A 19,191-nucleotide genomic window follows, 5' to 3' on the forward strand; every position below is an offset into this window, starting at 1 on the left:
TACAGAACAGTTCCTGTGTCTATAGGTTTAATGAACAGGACTTTAGGTGACACAGTAGCTTCTGGAGGTCTTGTTTTTTTTCTTCTATCATGGAAATCATATCTATCTAGTGAGGTAGGGTGAGAACAACTTGGGTTGCTGTATTCCCTACCAGTCTTTTGCACTTTCCACCCTAAGAATGTATAGTCAATAGAAAAGACAACGTTTTGTCTCTTAGGCACTTTTGCATAGAATTTGGCGTCTCTAAAGCAGCACTGGAGTCTAAGAATGCTGACAGATGGGCATCTCCTCATCCCAGCTCTGAACTAGAGTAGAAAAGTGGAAATCCCTTCTTTATTTTCACACTTGCTCAGAGGGAAACTCTCATGCTGAGTGGGAACGAAGAACCTCCAAGTTCCAGCTTCCATGTCCTCTCAGGGTCTAGGCTAGGAGCATACAGAAAGCTGGTAAAGGCTTGGCTAAAAAGGTCTGAGGGTGAAGGGAGACAAATTGGCTCGTACACACATTCTTCTCATGACTTTTTATTCTTCAAAAATGGGGAGGTAACCCCATCCCACAAGGCTTCCAGTTTATTTATCCAATACAGATACAATTAGCAATTCTCTGACAATAGCAAAGATACTGGGCATGCTTAACTCTCAGACTCAGGAAGGCAGATAAAATCTTCAGAAAAAGGGGTGCCTCAGGTCTCTGGGGAATGTGACTTGTGAAGCATCTGGGTGAAACTTGAGAGGTGAAGGAAGGGTTAAATGGCATTGCTAAGAAGCAATAAAGGAGTGTTAGAACATAAAACTACATTTATGTGGTTAGTTAAACTAGAAAACTATAAGTGTTATATGTAAAACAAGAAAGAAACACTAGAAGTTCATAATTAACAAATGTAAAAAAAAAGAAGAAAAAACTGTATGTGTTGGGTTTTGCTTTTGCTTTGCATAGCTTGAAACAATGCATCAAGGTAGCCATGGTGGCTTGCATAAGTTGTGGAAGGAAAATGTTTTAATCCATATTGGCTTTTTTGCCAAATTCTGGTGAGTTTTCCCAGCACAAGATCAAAGAGAGAGGCTACTGTGAGCCTAGCCAAGCTACAGGCTAAGCCGGTGAGGCTTAGGTACCACTGACACCATGGTAATAAGGGATTCCTTTCTCTGATACTGGATAAACAATCTGATGCTTTCCCCTGCATTTTAGGAGTAAAGGCACAAACAGTTTCCTAGATTAAGATCTTGTATCAGTAGAATTAAGGTGGAGATGAGTATTGATAGCTTGTTATACAGCAGGGGTCAGTAGGCTACACTCTCCTGAATTGGCTTTTAGAAGAATCAGTGCCACCCATTCCTGTTTGTCAGTGGGGACAGACGTGCTGTGTCTCCCACTCAGTACCTGTCTTTTGAAGCTCTGTGTGTGGTCTATTTGCAAGGCTCTTCTCCTTGTCAGAAAGTCCTGCCATGAAAGCAGCCTTATACACAATGGACTTTTGCAACTTCAGTATCTCAGTCCTTTATCTTACCCCCTTGAACCTCTAGTCTTTGGTTTTCTCATACTTGCCAGCTACTTATAAGACTCTCTTTATCCTACTTTTTCCCATACAGGTATCAGGCAAGGCAAACTTTGTTTGTTCATCTTCCCCAAATATTTCTCTAAATCAGCATCTTCCATTCTTACACTCTCATCTATCATCTTTCTCCAGGAGATAACACAAGAGCTATTGCAACACCTAATGGGTGTTTATGCTATGACAAGTCATTTGCAGATATTATATAATTTAAGCTCCAAAACAAACATTCTTAGCATCAGTTTTTTATGTGAGACACTTGAAAACCAGAAAATTCAAGATTTTTACAAGGTGACACGATTAGTAAATAAAAGGACCCAGATATGAACCCAGACAGTCTGACTTATATTGCTGTCTTCTCTATCATTATTTTCTATTTCCCATCAATGTTAGCCTATAGTTCAACTTTCTTCAGGAAGTCACTTCTGATCACTCAGTAAAATATGATCCCCTTGGAGTCATCTTTGTGACATTTATATTTTTCTCTATGATTTTTATCATCCACACCATTACACTATTGTGTTATTGCTCTTCAAAAGAAATATTGAATTTGCTAATTTCATATCTCCTTTTTTGCTAGCCTAGTATGTAAGAGTGAACCCCACAAAGCTATCCGCCCATCAGGGCGGGGTCAAGGTAGAGATAAAAGGAAGTGAAAGGAAAAGGGGCTTCCCTTTTCTCCTGGAAGCCAGCCATGCTTCTAACTCCTGGTCTGTGTGACTCTCTCCCTCTCTCTCTGGTAAATAAATATATTGTTTTCCCTATATAGCATCGAATATCGTTATACTAGTACATGCAAAATAGCTATCAATAGTGTTGCTAACATCAATGAAAAACAAATCATCTATCGAGGTGGATCCTCCTAGGATGTTGAAATGTCCTCTACATTCCAAATCTGATCAGAGTAGAGGCAGAAAACAAACTCTGGGGCATCGCCATAGATGAAGGGCATTATGAGGACCATGGCTCAGAATACAGCAATAGCATATTCAGGGAAAAACTTATTAAGCAAGATATTATTCCTAGTCTACTTGAATAGAGAAAAGATCTCATATTTGCAAACAATTATTCAGACATAGATTTGAAAATCTTTCCTGAGCTGGAGAGACAGCTCAACAGTAAAAGCATTTAATACTCTTGCAGAAGACCTTGTTTCAATTCCCAGAACCCATGTGGCAGCATACAAGCATCTGTTACTCCAGCTCCTGAAGGGCCAATGACCTCTTCCAGTTTCTGCAGTCACAAGGGATGCATGGGGTATGCAAGCAAAACACTCATATACATAAAATAGCTAATCAAATCTTTAAAAATAAAGCCATCTTGAAAGAAAAGAGAAAGTTACATCCTAAGAGGTTTGATAGACTTCAGTTTAATAAAGAAATATTCTATCTGTTAAGAAAGTATTTGTATATTTCTAATGAAATAATATAACAATGAAGCTATCGGTATCAAACTATTTTATCATTAATCCACTGAGCAAAATATCAATAAAGTTAATATGAGTAAGTCAATGCTGCAAGAATAGTTTGATGCTAAAAGTCTCTCCACTGAGATAATAATTTCTAAAACAAGAAGGTCTTTGCTTGTTTGTTTGTCTCATTTTAACTTAATCTTACCTATAAACCACACCAAGCACAATGATAAAATGATAACATTTTTCTTTTCCAGCTGAAATAGCAGAAGATGACTTCCCTAGAAAGACTCTGCTGACTCTTTCTTGAATTTGTTTGCTTGGGTTTTTGTTGTTGTTGTTGTTGTTTGTTTTTTTATTTTTTTACTTTTTATAGAAGCATACAAATGAATAGCAGTGTTCAGGGTTAGTGTTTCACAGGAGAGAGTGAGCATGATTGCTACCTCACAAGAGCACAAAGCGCTGGTTATTCATATCCTATACTTAGCTGACTTGGGTAAGGCAGTGAGCCCAAATTCATAATTAAGAAGTAAATCATGGAGTTGCATTTTGGAATCTTAAAATAATCCCATTCCTCATTAACTTTTCACCAACTGGTTTGTCTGTTGAGATTTTCTTATATCAATTATTTCATTGTAGGTTATAAAGCAAATTTATGCTTCTGTTTATCCTCCTCAACGATAAAATTCCAGTATTTTTCAAGTAGCTTTAATACTTTTAAATGTGTTCTCTAAATTTTAAAGATCAAAGGTTGACAAATATAAGTATTATAATGTTTTTAATGAAAACTTGCTAATCTTTGATTTTCTTTTGTGTTTTCAGCAAAATAGGAAGCCACCTTTTTGTGATAAGCCCATCTTTGAGTCCTACCCAGAACCACCATTGTATGTCTTGGTTTTGACTTACATGGGATATGGAATTGGAACCTTATTTGGCTACCTTAGAGACTTTATGAGAAGCTGGGGAATGGAAAAATGCAATGCAGCTGTAGAGCGAGAAGAACAAAAAGTACGTATGTTTGCCTCCCTCGATCTGCATCAGTGTCACACTTCTCACAAAACCCACAAAGAATAACATGTCCAAGAACCACTGAGCATAAACTCCATCTTTCCCCACTCACTAAACCCTGTCTCCTGTGTATTTGTGGCCTTGGGTTTTTTTCATGTTTATTAGAATGCTATTAATTGCCAGCAACAGAATTTAAGTCTTCTTGTTCATTATAATATTTAACTTATACAATGTTTCATAACATAGATAATAAAAGATCATTTTAATGATGAACAAATCAATGTGAAAGACAGCACTGAAAGCAAGGGTACCTCGGAGGTAGTCTTCTCTGGTCTTCTAGATTCAACATTGTTGTGGACTATTCCAAAATAAGAACATGTATCGGAATGCAATGCAACGTTTCTATTTCATCGAGGTTAGAATTTCTTAAAATTTGCTTTACTGATATATCTTACTAGTTGACTCAACTGTTTGGAAAGCAGTCCTGTGGATTGAAGGAACTTACATAGCATCCCTGGCCTCCATATACTAGATTTGCCATTAGCACTGACTGACACACATAGCAATGATCAAGTGACTCCATTTAGAACCCTTTACCTAGATATTTTTTGAAAATATCTATATTGCCTTGTTTCTGTACTGAGCCAGAGAACAAGCAGAAAGATATTCAGGGGGCTATCATGTATGTATATATAATTACTTATTTGAGACGTTCATATACATTTTGATTATATTTGTTCACTCTATCAACTCCTTCCATTTTCACCCCTTTCCCTGAACACCAAACTTCATGCCCTTTTTTTCCTTTAACCAATCAATTACAATTTGTGATGCCCAAATATTCTGAGATATGTGGCCTTTTACTGGAGTATGGCCAGCTTACCAGAGGTTATACTCTTAAACAAAACTATTTTCCTTCTCCCAGAAGCTATCCATTACCAGTAGTTCCTCAGCTGCCAGTGGGACTTCATGCCCACATACCCTCTCTATGTGGAATTTGGTCCATCTTAACCATACAGATCTTGTGCAAGCTGTGATATCACATATGACATCATATGTGTATCTGTCCTGCTGTATGAAGAAGACACTATTTTCTTGTAATCATCCACTCTGGTTGTGTTGTTTCTGGTTTTTTTCTTTTCTTTTCTTTCTTCTTTTTCTTGTTTTGTTTTTTGGTCCCTTCTTCCCCCAATGATCCTCCAAGTCACGATAGGAAAGAGTGCTGTGTAGGTGATCCAATTAGGGTTGTGTATTGTGCAGCCTCCTTTCCTCTGCACCTTGGCTAGTTGAAAGTCTCGGTGTTAACCACCATTTACTACAAAGAGAAGCTTCTCTGTTTAAAGCTGAAAGATGCATTATTCCGTGGGTACAATCTAAGAATAGGGGAATATCAGGACAGACATAGTCCCTACCTTTAAAGAACTAACTGTAAAAAAGATGCTGACAGGAAACACCAGAGACCTAAGTAGAAAGAACTAGGACAGCTTTGAAAAAATGTCTAACCTGAACGTGGTGTGGAGAAAAGGCTCCTGAGATGAACAAAATTAAATTAACCTATGGATATGGAAGAGCAAGTGGTAACCCAAAGCGTGAATATTCTTTAAGGATAGGACAGTGGTACAAGATGGCCCAGGAGAAGGAGGGAGTGTTGTCATAGTCAAAGAATCAAAGAATTCTGATGCTTGATTATGAGGACAAGGACTGTGTGAAAGGCAAGTGGGATCAGACTTTAATTGTTTTATAATCCGTGAATGTTTGTTATGAGAAAGTACTGACAGATTTCTGGCAGAAGACTGTAGATTTGTAGATTTAGAAAGATTATTCTGTCTACACCATGAAAATGGATTGCAGAAAGATGACACTGATACAAAAAAATCTAGATGAAACAGTAGAACTGGGACAAAGGTAGTGACAACAGGGCAGTAATAAGAAATAAAGCCAAAAAATGTTTAAGAAGTGGCGTTGCAAATAGTCACTATGATTTGGAGAAACAGAGAGATAAAGACCACACCTAGGGTTTCGGTATGGGTGGATATGCATATATTATCATTCATTGAGATGGAAAATAGTGCACAGAAGTGCACAGTGATTGATACTTCTTTGACAAGTCTAGTTTGTCAAGAATTGGCAGCTGAATTTGTAAAGAAGGAGCTCAGAAGAAAACTCTCAAGGTGTATCTTGTGGCATCTCCAAGGCTAGTCTTCAGCCTAGCAATGTATAAAAATGCAAAGAAGTATACAGAATTTCCAGGGCAGTTCCAGAATAGTAAACAGAGAAAAGAAAGATGAAATGAGCTTCAGAGAATTGAATAGATGTCAGAGATGGAATTCCAATTGAAGACCAGAAGTGGAGTGACACTAAAGAAGGCTAATAGTTGCTTGGAAATCACTTCTTTGTGAACTGTGGAAGAGGTTGATAAAATGAAAACAGAACTGCTTATGAATAGATGCAGACAGAGATTAAGTCTTGGCAGCTGAGTGCATCTAGAAAAAAATAGAGGGAACACTGAATAACCTCAAATTTCTCACTTGGGCAGAGACTCTGCCGGCAATGTTGCAGTCATCACAGTGAAGTAGTCCTGTATTGACAATGATAGTGGTGATTCAGACCCAGCAAAAGCCTAAGACTGTCTGGGAGCTCTGTGGATGGAAGGCCCTTTAGAATCATTCTGACCTGAAGGAAGGGAACTGAACCTTCAAGCTTTTGAATTGCTAGGGCTGCTATCAGAGATCTTACTGAAGGAAAATTCCATTCTGGCCCAGGAAATACTCAGAAATCTGTAAAGCCTAAGTTTGTCCAGCAATAAAAAGAATGGATAATTCATTCAGTCTCAAATGACAGACTATGGGAAGCACACAATAACCTGTACTTCCCCAGTGTTAGAATAATTGATTGACCACAGGCATGGCGATAAGTAATTCAGTAATTTTCATTTCTGTATGAAATAAATCATTTCAGTCTGTTCTCTATGAAGTAGATTGATGCTACATGCTCTCCTTAGTAAGTATGATTTTAATATTTGTTACTTGTCCCATTTGAGTTCCTTTAGAACCTTTTGGAGTAAATGGTTATAAGTATAGATGACTATATTCTTTGGATGTGACTTAGTCTACCTAATTCTGTCTGCAGTCTAACTCTTGATTTTTTAATGCCCCATACTTCTGTCAATATCCTTGACTTGTGTTAACAAACTGTCTAAACCATGTCATGAAGACTCTTCACCAACACGTGATAGGCTATTTTCCAATAACCTGTGGCTCTTTTAGTGAAATGAGCATTTTTTTTGTATTCTAAACACTATCACTGGTGATACATAGGCCACGGTCCCCTTAGAAGAAACCAGCTATGGGCAAAATACCTTCAGAAAAGGGTATATTCATTAATCAGTCATAGAGGTGATCCAGTGTTTTCCTCAAAAACTGAAGATGGATGCTTTTACTTCCCCCTTTCCCTTTTCCATAACCAAAATATAAGAACTCATTAAGTGAATTTTCCTATTATTTTTCTCACTTCTCCATTTAAATGTAGATACTGCCCCAAATTTAGCATGTTTGTTTTACACACTTTTGATTTCTTACACAGATGCCTCAAATTTGCTCCAAAACATAAAAGCTCTTTTATTTGTTTGAATAAGAATACTCCCAATAGGCTCAAATTTGAATACTTGGTTCTAAGTTGGTGGCATTGTTGCAGGAGGTTTACAAAGTGTGGTCTTACTGAAGGAAGTATGTCATTTGGGGGAGGGCTTGAAGAGCTCAGAGTTGCACCTTAGTTGCATGTTGATCTCTCTGCTCTGTTTTTGTGGGTCAGGATGTGACCTTGCAACTTCCTACTCTTGCTGTAGTACCTGTCACTTGCTTCCAGGCCTCTCTGCCATATGGAAGCTTATCCCTCTGGAGCCATAAGACAAAATAAAGTTTATCCCTCTGAACCCATTAGCCAAATTACACCCTTTTCCTTAAATTGCCTTGATCATGGTGTTTTATCATAGTAACAGAAAAGTAACTAAGTCAGCTTTAATAATCTCTTTTCCCTGTACTAACAAGGAAAAAAGAATACAAAGTTCGGAAACATACTGTATGATTACAGCCCAGGCTCGGGAACTCTTGAAAAAATTATCAGTAGACTCAAGAAAGGAAAAGGACAACAGCTTAGTATAAAAGGCTATAGTTGAAACACTGTCTCCAATGTATATCAAGTACATCCCAGGTACCACTGGTTGCATCCACTTGAAACAAAGAAGATTCAACAAGTGGAAACTATATAAAATTTTAGATGAATATTCACATTTATATGAATTACAATTTGTCCTACGTCATCTATATTATGGATCCTGAAACAATAGCAAGATTGTCCCAAAGAGTCATTCTCCTGATCAATATTAATGATAAAGTAATTAGAGTACCCAGGTAATGTGGAGGGCAGGGGGCTCAGGCACTATGAGGGTCTAGAGAGCTTCTTGATTATATTAGACTTCAGTTTTCAAGACAGTAATAGTAAACCAGTGCTTTGTAGCCTTGGTTATTCACTGAAATCAATGAGTTTTAATAGAAACCCAATGTCTGAGCCTTATACCCGAACACTCTGATTTAACTACTTTGAGGTAGAGCCTGGATAAAAGGGGTACATACAAGCTTGCTAGGTAATTTTACACTGAAATCGAAATTGTAAGTCAATGCTTCAGAAAAAATGCTTCTCAAGTTTGTTATGTATACAGAGTAAGGGAAGTATTCATAATCTAATGAAGACTCTATAGCACCAACATCTTTCATTTCTAAACATGATCACAGGAGAAGCTAATGCTTGTCCTTGGAAGTTCAGCCATCACCAGTACTCAGGTGGCAACACTATCCCTTACTGTCCCTAGGTGCCCATCTCCTTTCACATGTCCAGCTAGGTACAACTGGTTCCATGAAAATTGGCGCATATATGCTTTACTAGGTTAGTATTTTTTGAATTCCAGCAGCAATGACTAACTAGGGATGAGTCAAACCTAAGCATATATCCTAATCATCTTTACCCACTTTCTCCCTCCAGTGATGCCTCTATACACCTTGCCATCCATCAAGGCCTTAATCACAGATTTTAGCTCCCTCAATTCCCTGGGTTTACTTTTTCCTGCCTCTATTCGGTTTAAATTCCATAGGCTCTGAAACAAACTCTACTTGATACCCACTCTTGCCTAAGAGGGCTGGTTTCCCTTTAAATTCATGATGACTAAGTTTCAGGTGGTTGAGTGATATCTGCAAACTAAATTAGTGTTATTTAGCCACTGACTTTCATAGACAACTATTCTTTACATTTTCTTCCTCTTCCCTCTTCAAGCCTCCAGTACTTCTTGGCTCTCTTGATGTTCAACAATAATCTATTGCTCCTTATTTTATTGAGAAAACAAAAGAAAGTGAGAATCTACATTCTTACTACTTCATACAGTACTCCCAAACATATATCTTAACTTCCCCTCCAGGCCTCTGCTTTCTATAGTCTTTTCCGGTTCAGTAAATGGTGACTCTGAAAGTACAGGGGCTCTGCACAAAAGCCTCCAAGTCATCCTAAGTCAACCTTGATGCCACCCTTTTTCTTGAACCTCAAGTCAAATCTGCCAGTAATTATTGATTGCCCTGTGTTCAAAATATGTTTATCACAGATAGATGTTGTATTTTTGTTTTATTTTTACAACTCTTGCTACTGTGGCTCTGTCCAAACGACTATTTTCTCTTACCCAATGAAATTGATACTCATCCTTTAACTTTATGAGATCTTCTCAACATACAACCAATATGATTATTTTAAAATGCAAGTCAAGCCACATCCCACATTTGTCCAGAACGAACACATATCCAAGTCACTAACTAAAACACAGACCTGGAGGAGGTTTTGTGAATGTGGTCCCATCTTTTATCTCTAATTCATCTTCTCCACCACTCTTCCTTGGCTCACTCTACTTCAAATACTAAAACCCCTTGCTCTTCCTCAAATTCCTTCTGTTCATTCCACCTATCTCAGGGATTTTCATTTCTGTAAAGAGAAGCTTTTTCCTTTGCTAGCCGCTTTGGTTTATCCCCTGCCAGCCGCCTGGGCTCTGCTGCATTGTAGTCCCCAAATAAACACACAAGATGCTGTATTAATTATGAAGCTGTTGGCCTTGCTTGTTTCTTCCTGGCTAGCTCTGACTTAAGTAATCACCCCATAATTGTTAATCTAAGTAAGTTTCTTACCGGAGAATAGTTCCGGGCTTCCTACCCCATGGCGTTACATGTTGACTCTCTTGTGTTTCTCCTTCCCAGAATCCTCCTGGACTCCTAGTCCCACTTATCTAGATTCCTGTTGGCTCAACAGTGCTTTATTAACAAATATACAGGACTTCCCCCATCATCTCCTCTTTTCTGTTTAAACAAAAAGAAAGGTCTTAACTTTAACATAGTCAAAATATATATAACAGAACAGTTATCAAGTAAGAACATAGTTACAATATTTTAGCAAGATTTAACGAAAATATCATCCATCCCATCCTTGTGAGTCCAAAGTTCTATATGTAGCTTATCTTTTATCATAACTAAGGAAAACTATAATTATAACTATCTGTCTTCAACTCCATCAAAGACCACAGAAGGATAATATATAAACACTAGGAATGACAGAGATATCTTACTGCCTGTACAGTCACCCGAAGTTCCTCTGTAACATTGGGGCGTCCATCTTCAGCCCATAGGCCACAATGTGTCTGGAACACTTCTCAGCAAAGCAGAAAATTTCAAACTGTCCATCTGCATTGGCAGTCTGTCAGTCATTTTTCTGTGTCCTGCAGAATGTCCTGTAGACTCTTCCATGAAGCAGGAACCCTGTAAGATGAGTTCAGCAGTCACTTTCCTGTGGGTCCTGCATGTCCAGATTATACAACAATAGTCAAACAGTCTAGGCAAGAGCAGTTTCTTGCCCAAATGGCTAATCTTGCCACGTTGAAAGCAAACTCCATAACGAGTTTCTTCAATGCCCATCTCAGACGTAATTGGTGCTGCCAGGAGCAGACATTTCTCATTGTCAAGAAAAAGCCTAAACCATTTTAAATGCCATTTTCTGAAGGTCTTTGAGAGGTTTGAAGTCTGTTCATCTGTCTCAAATATATTTCTGTATATCTAGAAAACCTAACTTACCTAACTATAAATTCTATTATCAATAACTATCTATAGTCTGTATTCAATTATGCATTATGTTTTAAAAGATCAGTATAAGCACAATACTTAATCAAGAGGAGAAATATACACATTACAAAATTGACCTTGAATTTGTATCAATAAATGAAAAACATACCCATACCATAATTCCCCTTTTTACCATTAACAAGAGATCGGCTGTGATCATTAGCCAATTATAAACAACCCCATTTAAATGAAAATTTAATGATTTATAAACAAGATGGGAATTAGGACGTCACTCATTCCAAACTGCTTCGTGCTGGAAGGGGGTGCTGTTCATACCATGGGGATCATGACAAAACTCAGAAACCTGTATAAGTCCGTATTTTCAGGGTCTGTAAAGCTGCATCATCTTAGCTGTCTCAATTGTTGGAACACCTGGTCCACTGCTTCCGGGGGCCTTGGTTCGTCAAACAGCAGAAGCCTGGAAGGAATCCTCAGCTTTTCATTTTCTGTGGAAACATAAACTAAAACTCCTTTTCCAAGTAACATATCTTTATACTTAAATTTTGAAGTCAAGGCATTTTCAAAAGACATAAGTTGAATTAATTCAGCAGCATTTATAATCAAGTGTACTTTAGCATTTGTTCCTTCCTTAGCAATGAAAAAACTGAAAAACACAATAGCATACAGTATCCAGACTCTCTGTGTATTTTCCATCTTTACGTGGCTTATTTATTTATCTATTATTACTTTATTTATTTTACTTTAATTTCTTTTTCTTTGAGACAGGATTTCTCTTTGGAAATCTGCCTGCCTCTGCCTCTGCCTCTGGAGTAAATCCTACCGGCATGTGCCACCACAACACCGGCTTTGTATTTATATACCAATTTGCTGTTTCATTTTCTCTCTCAATCTCACGTATATTTAAACACACTGTAAACCTTTAGAGGTTTTGTTCATCCAAGTCTAACTTTAGTGTAAGTCTTTACGTTTTTCTGGCCACGTGTCTTATCTGTAAAACCGCGGCCATTTAAGATCCCCCAAGGAAGGCCTTACCCTTCCTGAGGAGGCATAAAGAGAATGGGACAGGGGACCGGTGGGGGCCAGGGAAGGAGGGGAGGGAGAGGAAACTGGGATTGAATGTAAAATGAGATTGTTTCTAATTTAAATTAAAAAAGAAGCCAGCATTTCAGTTCTTTTATTGTTCAGTATTATTTTGGTTATTCTAGACTTTGTGTGTGTGTTTTCAGATGAAATTTAAGATTTCTTGATATATATGTGAAGAATTGCATTGGGATATAGTTAGGAAGTATGTTCTTTATGTAAATTGCTTTTAGCAGGATGCCATTCTTAAAATAATAATCATAATTTGTAGATAGGGAAGGTCTTTCTCTCTTCTTATACTTCTTCAATGTCTTTTTATTCTAGTGTTTTACTTCCTTAACTAGATTTATGCCAAGATTTCTTCTTACTTAATATCAATGGGATTTTTTTCCTGATTGCATCCTTAGCATGTATGAAAGCTCCTGACTTTTTGTATTAATTGTAGATCCTACTGCTTCTCTAAATGTATTTAGCAGTTGCAGACATTATCCTGTAGAGTCTTCAGGGTCTTTTATGTATGCCTCATTCTTTCCTGTTATACCTACTGTCACAGGATTCCTTCCTGGGTCCTGTCGCCTCTTTAGTCCCCAAAATAACACACAGAGACTCTACTTGTTGCAATGCTGTTGACCAATGTCCAGGGCTTATCATTGGCTAGTTCTGTCTTAAGTATCAACCCATGACTACTAATATAAATTTCTATAAGGTCTTGTCTTACCAAGGACACAGCCTCATGTGTCCTCTCTTCCCAGGATCATATGGCAACTTTCTGCTCTTGACTACATTTCCCAGCAGCCTCCTAGACTCCTAGTCCTACCTATCTTGCTTCCCTGTTGACCAACAGTACTGTATTTATCAACCAATAGGACAACATATACACAGAAGGACTTCCCTCATCAACCCACTTTATCTCTTTTATTTCAAACTTAAAATGCACAGTGCATTATTGCAAGTAAAACCACCACCCTGTCTATTTATTCTATAGAACTTATACATCCTGAAAGATCCTAAACTCTGGCCAAATTATCGTTGCAGAAGCTTTCTTATCCCACCAGCCTGGTTGTGCAACTGCCTCAAACCCAAATAAATACATGGATGTTATATTAGTTATAAAACTATTGGCCGATTGTTTAGACTTTTTATTGGATAGCTCTGTCTTAATTATTAACCCATTTCTGTTAACCTAAATATTTCCACGTGGTCCTATCTTACCAGAGAAGGGTCTAGACCTGTTACTCATTTGGCAGCCTACATGGAGACTCCACTGGAGGGCCCTCCCTGCCTAACTTTCCCAGAATTCTCCTCATCCTAGTCCCACTTATCTTCCTGCCTCATTGGCCAGATAGTGTTTGATTCACTAACCAATAAAAGAAACATGTATACAGAAGGACTTCCCCTATCAAGTTACAATTTCTAGTTTATGTAGTGATGCTTACTGACATTCTGTCACTTTTCTGTTGAAGCTTTATCTTTGACACTGAGGAAATTTTCCTTTTAAGTTTATCATATAAGTTTAAATAAAATAAGAGGACTGACAAAACAAGGAAGAATCAGTATTCTTTTTATCTATGGTTTTATGTGGAATTCACTCTATCCTACACCATATCCCCAAATGACTGTATCTTCACTGATTCTATCACACTGAGCTCTTTGTGTCAGAAAAAATAAGTAAGCCAAGTGACAAATAAAATCTACAGATAGATAACAATAAGTCCTATCACAATCATTCTATCTTCAAATACTAAATCTTCATTAGACTAATCTGCAAAGCAAGATACAGTCTGAAAAGTTACAAAATCAAAGAGGAAAGAAATCATCATATAAACTCATGGATTTTAATAATAAGACCTATATCATGTCTATTACAGAAATTGAGTGATTTGAAGCTGTCAAATGTAACCAGTGGGATGACAAATTTGCATGCAATAGGAATTTCCTTCCATGCATGTTTATGAGCATTCTTTCCTACACAAAATCACAATTTCCCCTGAGAATTCATGTCATTAAAATTGAGCACCTAGGTGTGAAGGAAGGGATGTGACTGGGATACAGCCACTTGTCATGAAAAGTAGTATATTCTCTGCATTTTTTTCTAGAGTCACCCAACTCAAGGAGTGAGTAGGCAAATCAATAGCATATAATAATATTCCATAGTAACTTTCCCATGGTCTTTTCTCAGGAAATAAGCTCAATACTATGAAGAAGAGCAAAGAGGATGACAATGAGAAAGCTCATTTTCAATTATTCAGTACCCTTCCATTGACTGTAGGATAAAGTTGAATCTCCTTAGACAGGATAAGTCTCCTTTGCTCTATTCCTAGGTGGCACAATAGCCTTATCCACACTGTAGGAAAAGTTAGAAGGTAGGATAAGAAAGGCACTCAAAGGCCATACCAATCTTAACATTGGCTTTGAACAAGGTGAATTCTGAACAAAGGACAACAGGATGTACCAGATGGTTTCTTCTCAATCTTTCTCCTCAAATGCTCTATGTATTTCTAGCAAATGAACCTACTCACATTGTACAGTCTCCTCATTTATTCTTGCCCATCGCAACTTCATATGTCTTAACACCACCTACAAAGTCTCCCCAATCCCTTCAACAAGTGATCCTCCTGCTCTAGTTCTATGAATGCCCAAAGCCCTTGGCTCAGACCATAGCTATAGCTTTTGTGTTTTCTGCCTAGCATCAACTATTATTTGCCAAATGATAAAATCATAGATGTTCTACTTTGAAACTCAGCTCATTGCATATCTTTACATTCATGGGTAATATTTTGTACAGGAACGTAAACTGTTACCTCTTCTATAAGAAAGGCCTGGTCCCTTCACAACCTTGTCAGCTCAGTTCCTGGCCCTCAGCATCTCACAGCTCTCTGCCAACAGCAGTTTGACAGGTACTTCAAATTGTTTCCTGAAATCACTGTCACATTCCTCATGATTAGTGAAGACTCCTACAGTAGTTTACATCCACCTGTCCTTCTGAAAGCACAGTGCATGAGGGTTTTTAGATTCAAAAATCAATACTAATGTTTCAACTATTTTTTCCAGCTGAACTGCTTGTGTATCAGTACATCCCAAACTTCCAACTAGAATAACCCCTTTTAATGGACAGTAAAGAAACTCTTTGTCATTTTCTCTTGAATTGAGCTGGCATCTTTGTTATGCTTTTTTACTTGCCAAGACCAATGATTGAATCTAGGATCTTCTATATAAAGCCTACCACAGAGATACCTCGCTAGCCATTTGATTCTACACTTTGTCTAGCAGACTGTCATTAAATTGTCAAGACTAATTTAGAACTTACTCTGTAACCTAGGTAGGCTTTGAATTTGCAGTCTTCCTAACTTGGCCTCCTAAGGGATATAATTATAGGCATGTGCCAGAGAGCGCACATTTTTTCCACTCATCTTAGTGAAAGATTCTTTAGTCATGAAGGCCTCACAGTTTCGTGAGCTCCATCTGCTCCACCATCTACCTATTCTTGCCCAATAAAAGACCTCTTTATAAATTAATTAGGATCTTTCAAATTTCTTAGATTTCAACTGCAAATAAGAACTTTTTAAGAAAGAAAAAGAAGACCAAAGCTAGCCTGTGATGATATCTTGTTTGTGCTCAAACAAATAAAGCTTACCACAATAACAATGCACAGTTAGCCACTAGTTAACCATAGAGGCAAGGCAGTGGTAGCATACACCTTTAATCCCAGCACTTGGGATCTCATGCCTTTGATTCCAGTACTTTGGGGGCACACACTTTTAATCACAGCACTAGGGAGGCGGAAACAGGAAATGATATGGCTGTGCAGAGATAGGAGCTAGCCTCCTTTTAGTCTGAGGATGTCACAGAGTTAAGAACTTTAGTGGATGGCCGCTTACTTCTCTTATCTTTCAACATTCACCCACTAATATCTGACTCCAGGTTTTTATTATTAAGACCTATTGGAACCCTTGCTACACTAAACTTCTACCTCCACTTGTGTCAAACAGGATTTTGTGCCACTGTACCAGGACTTTGAGAATTTTTATAAGAGGAACCTTTACATGAGAATCAGAGACAGCTGGAATCACACCATCTGCAGTCCCCCAGGGCCTTACTTTGACATAATGGAAAAAGTGTCTGATGACTATAACTGGACATTCAGGTAAAGCAGTCAGCAGAGAGGGCTTGATGGGTAAACACTTGGGGAAATTCTAGCATGGACACCTGTTGCAGATCTGAAAACCTAATGTGAGGATGAGGCTTATCTTCACCTGCTCATCCCTTTGCAAATTCTATTGATATGGTAAAATAAAAGTGGTTAAGTGGCCAAGGTGGCTTCTTTATATTATAATTAAGGTTAGAACTGAGTCAGCAAGTTCATAGCACAGAGACAAAACCTGAAAGAGCCTTTGACAACTTCTTTGTTAGTTTGTACCTTCCTGCCTTCTCAATGATGGACTCAGTAATTATTGTGCCTTTTTTTCTTTAGAAGGTTTTGTATCAGCTTTAAACAGAACGTGGGTGTCATAAAATCAGTCATTCATGGAAAACCAGTGCCCAGTAATACACTGGGGACCAGGACCTTTCACTAATGTTGTACTTCACTTTACTATCTAGTCCTCTAAAAAAAAGAAAGAAAGAACACTATTCCAAGAACAGTACAAGTTAAAATGGAAAAGACAATGTTAGGCTTGGAGCAAACTGAACTCTTTGAGGTGGTAGGATAACAAATGAAATAGCACTGTGCATTCACTTGCATATCTCCCTACAGGCATACTGGAAGAGTTTTCAAGGATGTTGTCAACATGGGCTCCTACAACTACCTTGGGCTTGCAGTCAAGTATGATGAGTCAATGAATACAGTAAAAGATACTTTAGAAAAGTATGGTGTAGGTGTGACCAGTACCAGACATGAAATGGGTAAGTACATTGATTAACTTGGAATTTTGTATTGTGAGTCTCAGATTCATGTTATTGCACATCAAGTCAGGATTGCATTGATGTTGAATGCCTCAAATAAATGTGATAAAATTGAAGAAGGGGAGGAGAAAGAGGAAGAGGCAAAGAAAGGAAGAAAGAAAGAAAAGAAGGAAGAAAGGAAGGAAGAAAGAAAGAAAGAAAGAAAGAAAGAAGAGATATATGTGCCTCTTTAAAAATGTCAGTCATCCTGTTTTTGTCACACAGATTTTTAAGTATGTGTATATTTCTTCTTAACAAGTCAAAACAGATCTTTCACAGTCAAACTTCTAAAATAACAACTATCATATTTCCTTCAGGACATCCTTTTTTCCTTTCCCTCAGTTTTTTCCTAATAGCATTCATCACTCATTAAAATAATTTTGCTGCTGTATGTGTATATGCATGTCTCTATTACTCAAATGTGAATATCCTGAGCAGAGGGATTGACCTTCTGGATGCTGTGGTGAATTAATTAATTAATTAATGGTACATGAATTATTGAATATGAAAAATTGAGCACATTATTTTATTCTCTTTTGGGAAAGAAAAAGAATTTGTTTTCTCAAAGAAAGAAAAAATATGTGGGAAAGCAATAACATGTCACACAAAAAGATAGTACATATTTCCTCTTGATAAATACTTCACAATGTTAATCTGGGTATTCCATTGTTGTAACAAATCATGACCCCAGAGATTTATTAGCAATATCTGCGACATAGGGCCTCAATCTCCCTCTTTGTCCTTCTGGCCCTATACACTCCACCAATTTTGTACTTTGTCTTGCTTGAGATAGGGTTCTGATCCCTAACAATTGAAAATTTACTACTTGTAGGGGTCATCTGGATGGCCAATTTTCTTGAGTAATAATAGTGATGTCATTTCCTATGTCCACCAAGCCTTCCAGAATAATGCTACTTATCTGTACTTTTAATTTCACTCTCTTATCATTTAGAGAAGTCTGTCAAAATGCACATTTTTTGTTTCCTCCAGTATCTACTGGTTCATCCTCAGTAACTAACCTGTTATTCACAGAGCTATTAGTCTTTACAATAGGCAGTGGATCTTTGAGAGGCCCCTTGAGGAGTTTCCCGATTGTAAAGGGTTACCTTGTATGTGGTCAACCTACATTCATTGCTCCAGTGTCAGCCTTTGCCACATCTCCTACATAATCCAGAAGGCTGAGGCCTTCTGTTTGAATCATTCCTAGGAGTAATGTTATTTCTAGGAATGTTTTGCCTACAGTTCCTTCTCAGATGTCCTATTCTACCACACTTAAAATATCTGTAGTACCGTGTCTTTTTAAACTTCTAGAGATTGCTTCTCCAACCCAAGTTTGTATTTCCTCATGGTTAGAGCACTTGTCATCTTTTTTTTTTGGTTTTTACGAGGCAGGGTTTCTCTGTATTGTTTCTGAGGCTTATCGGTCCAGCCTGGCCTCGAACTCACAGAGATCCGCCTGCCTCTGCCTCCCGAGTGCTGGGATTAAAGGTGTGCGCCACCACCGCCCGGCTTCACTTTTCATCTTGGTTCCTTTCTAGACCTTTAGAAATGACCTCTCCTACACAGGTTCCTGTATCATGAACACTATATTCAATATTAGCTGTATACAAGACCCATTTGTCCAATGGTGCTGATCTGATTTATAATGGCCAAAGTACCTTTTTACATTGTGGATTTGCATTCTCATAAGATAGAGATTCTATAAGGAGTTGCCAAGTATCTGAATCAGTTACCTGTAATTCTACTGCTCTGGATAATCTTTGTAAGAATTCAATGAACCTTTCTCTAGGACCCTATATCACTTTTGTATAGTGTTCAATTTTTTCTCCTGGTTCATGAACTTTATTCAAAGCACTCAGAGTTTCTGTATGGTATAAAGATAATATATGGTCATCAAATTCAGCCTGGGCCTGTGGATGAGCATACTCACCCTCACCAAGAATCTTATCTTGGGAAGCCACAAAACCTATCTTTAGGCCTTGAAGTTCGAGTGTCTTTGCTTCCTGTCTCCACAAGCCTTCCATTGTATTTGGGAA

General features: G+C 37.8%; 1 protein-coding gene across 1 annotated transcript in view; it reads left to right on the forward strand.

The window, feature by feature from the left end:
- Positions 1-19,191, forward strand: part of Sptlc3 (serine palmitoyltransferase long chain base subunit 3) — a 121,152-nt gene that overhangs the window by 20,534 nt on the left and 81,427 nt on the right. The window contains exons 2-4 of the mRNA XM_005068695.4: positions 3,786-3,971; positions 16,204-16,358; positions 16,968-17,116. Coding sequence (XP_005068752.1) covers positions 3,786-3,971; positions 16,204-16,358; positions 16,968-17,116 — 490 coding nt within the window. The remainder of the gene's footprint in view (positions 1-3,785; positions 3,972-16,203; positions 16,359-16,967; positions 17,117-19,191) is intronic.

The sequence above is a fragment of the Mesocricetus auratus genome, unplaced genomic scaffold (assembly GCF_017639785.1).
Source record: "Mesocricetus auratus isolate SY011 unplaced genomic scaffold, BCM_Maur_2.0 Super-Scaffold_100004, whole genome shotgun sequence".
Classification (NCBI taxonomy): domain Eukaryota; kingdom Metazoa; phylum Chordata; class Mammalia; order Rodentia; family Cricetidae; genus Mesocricetus; species Mesocricetus auratus.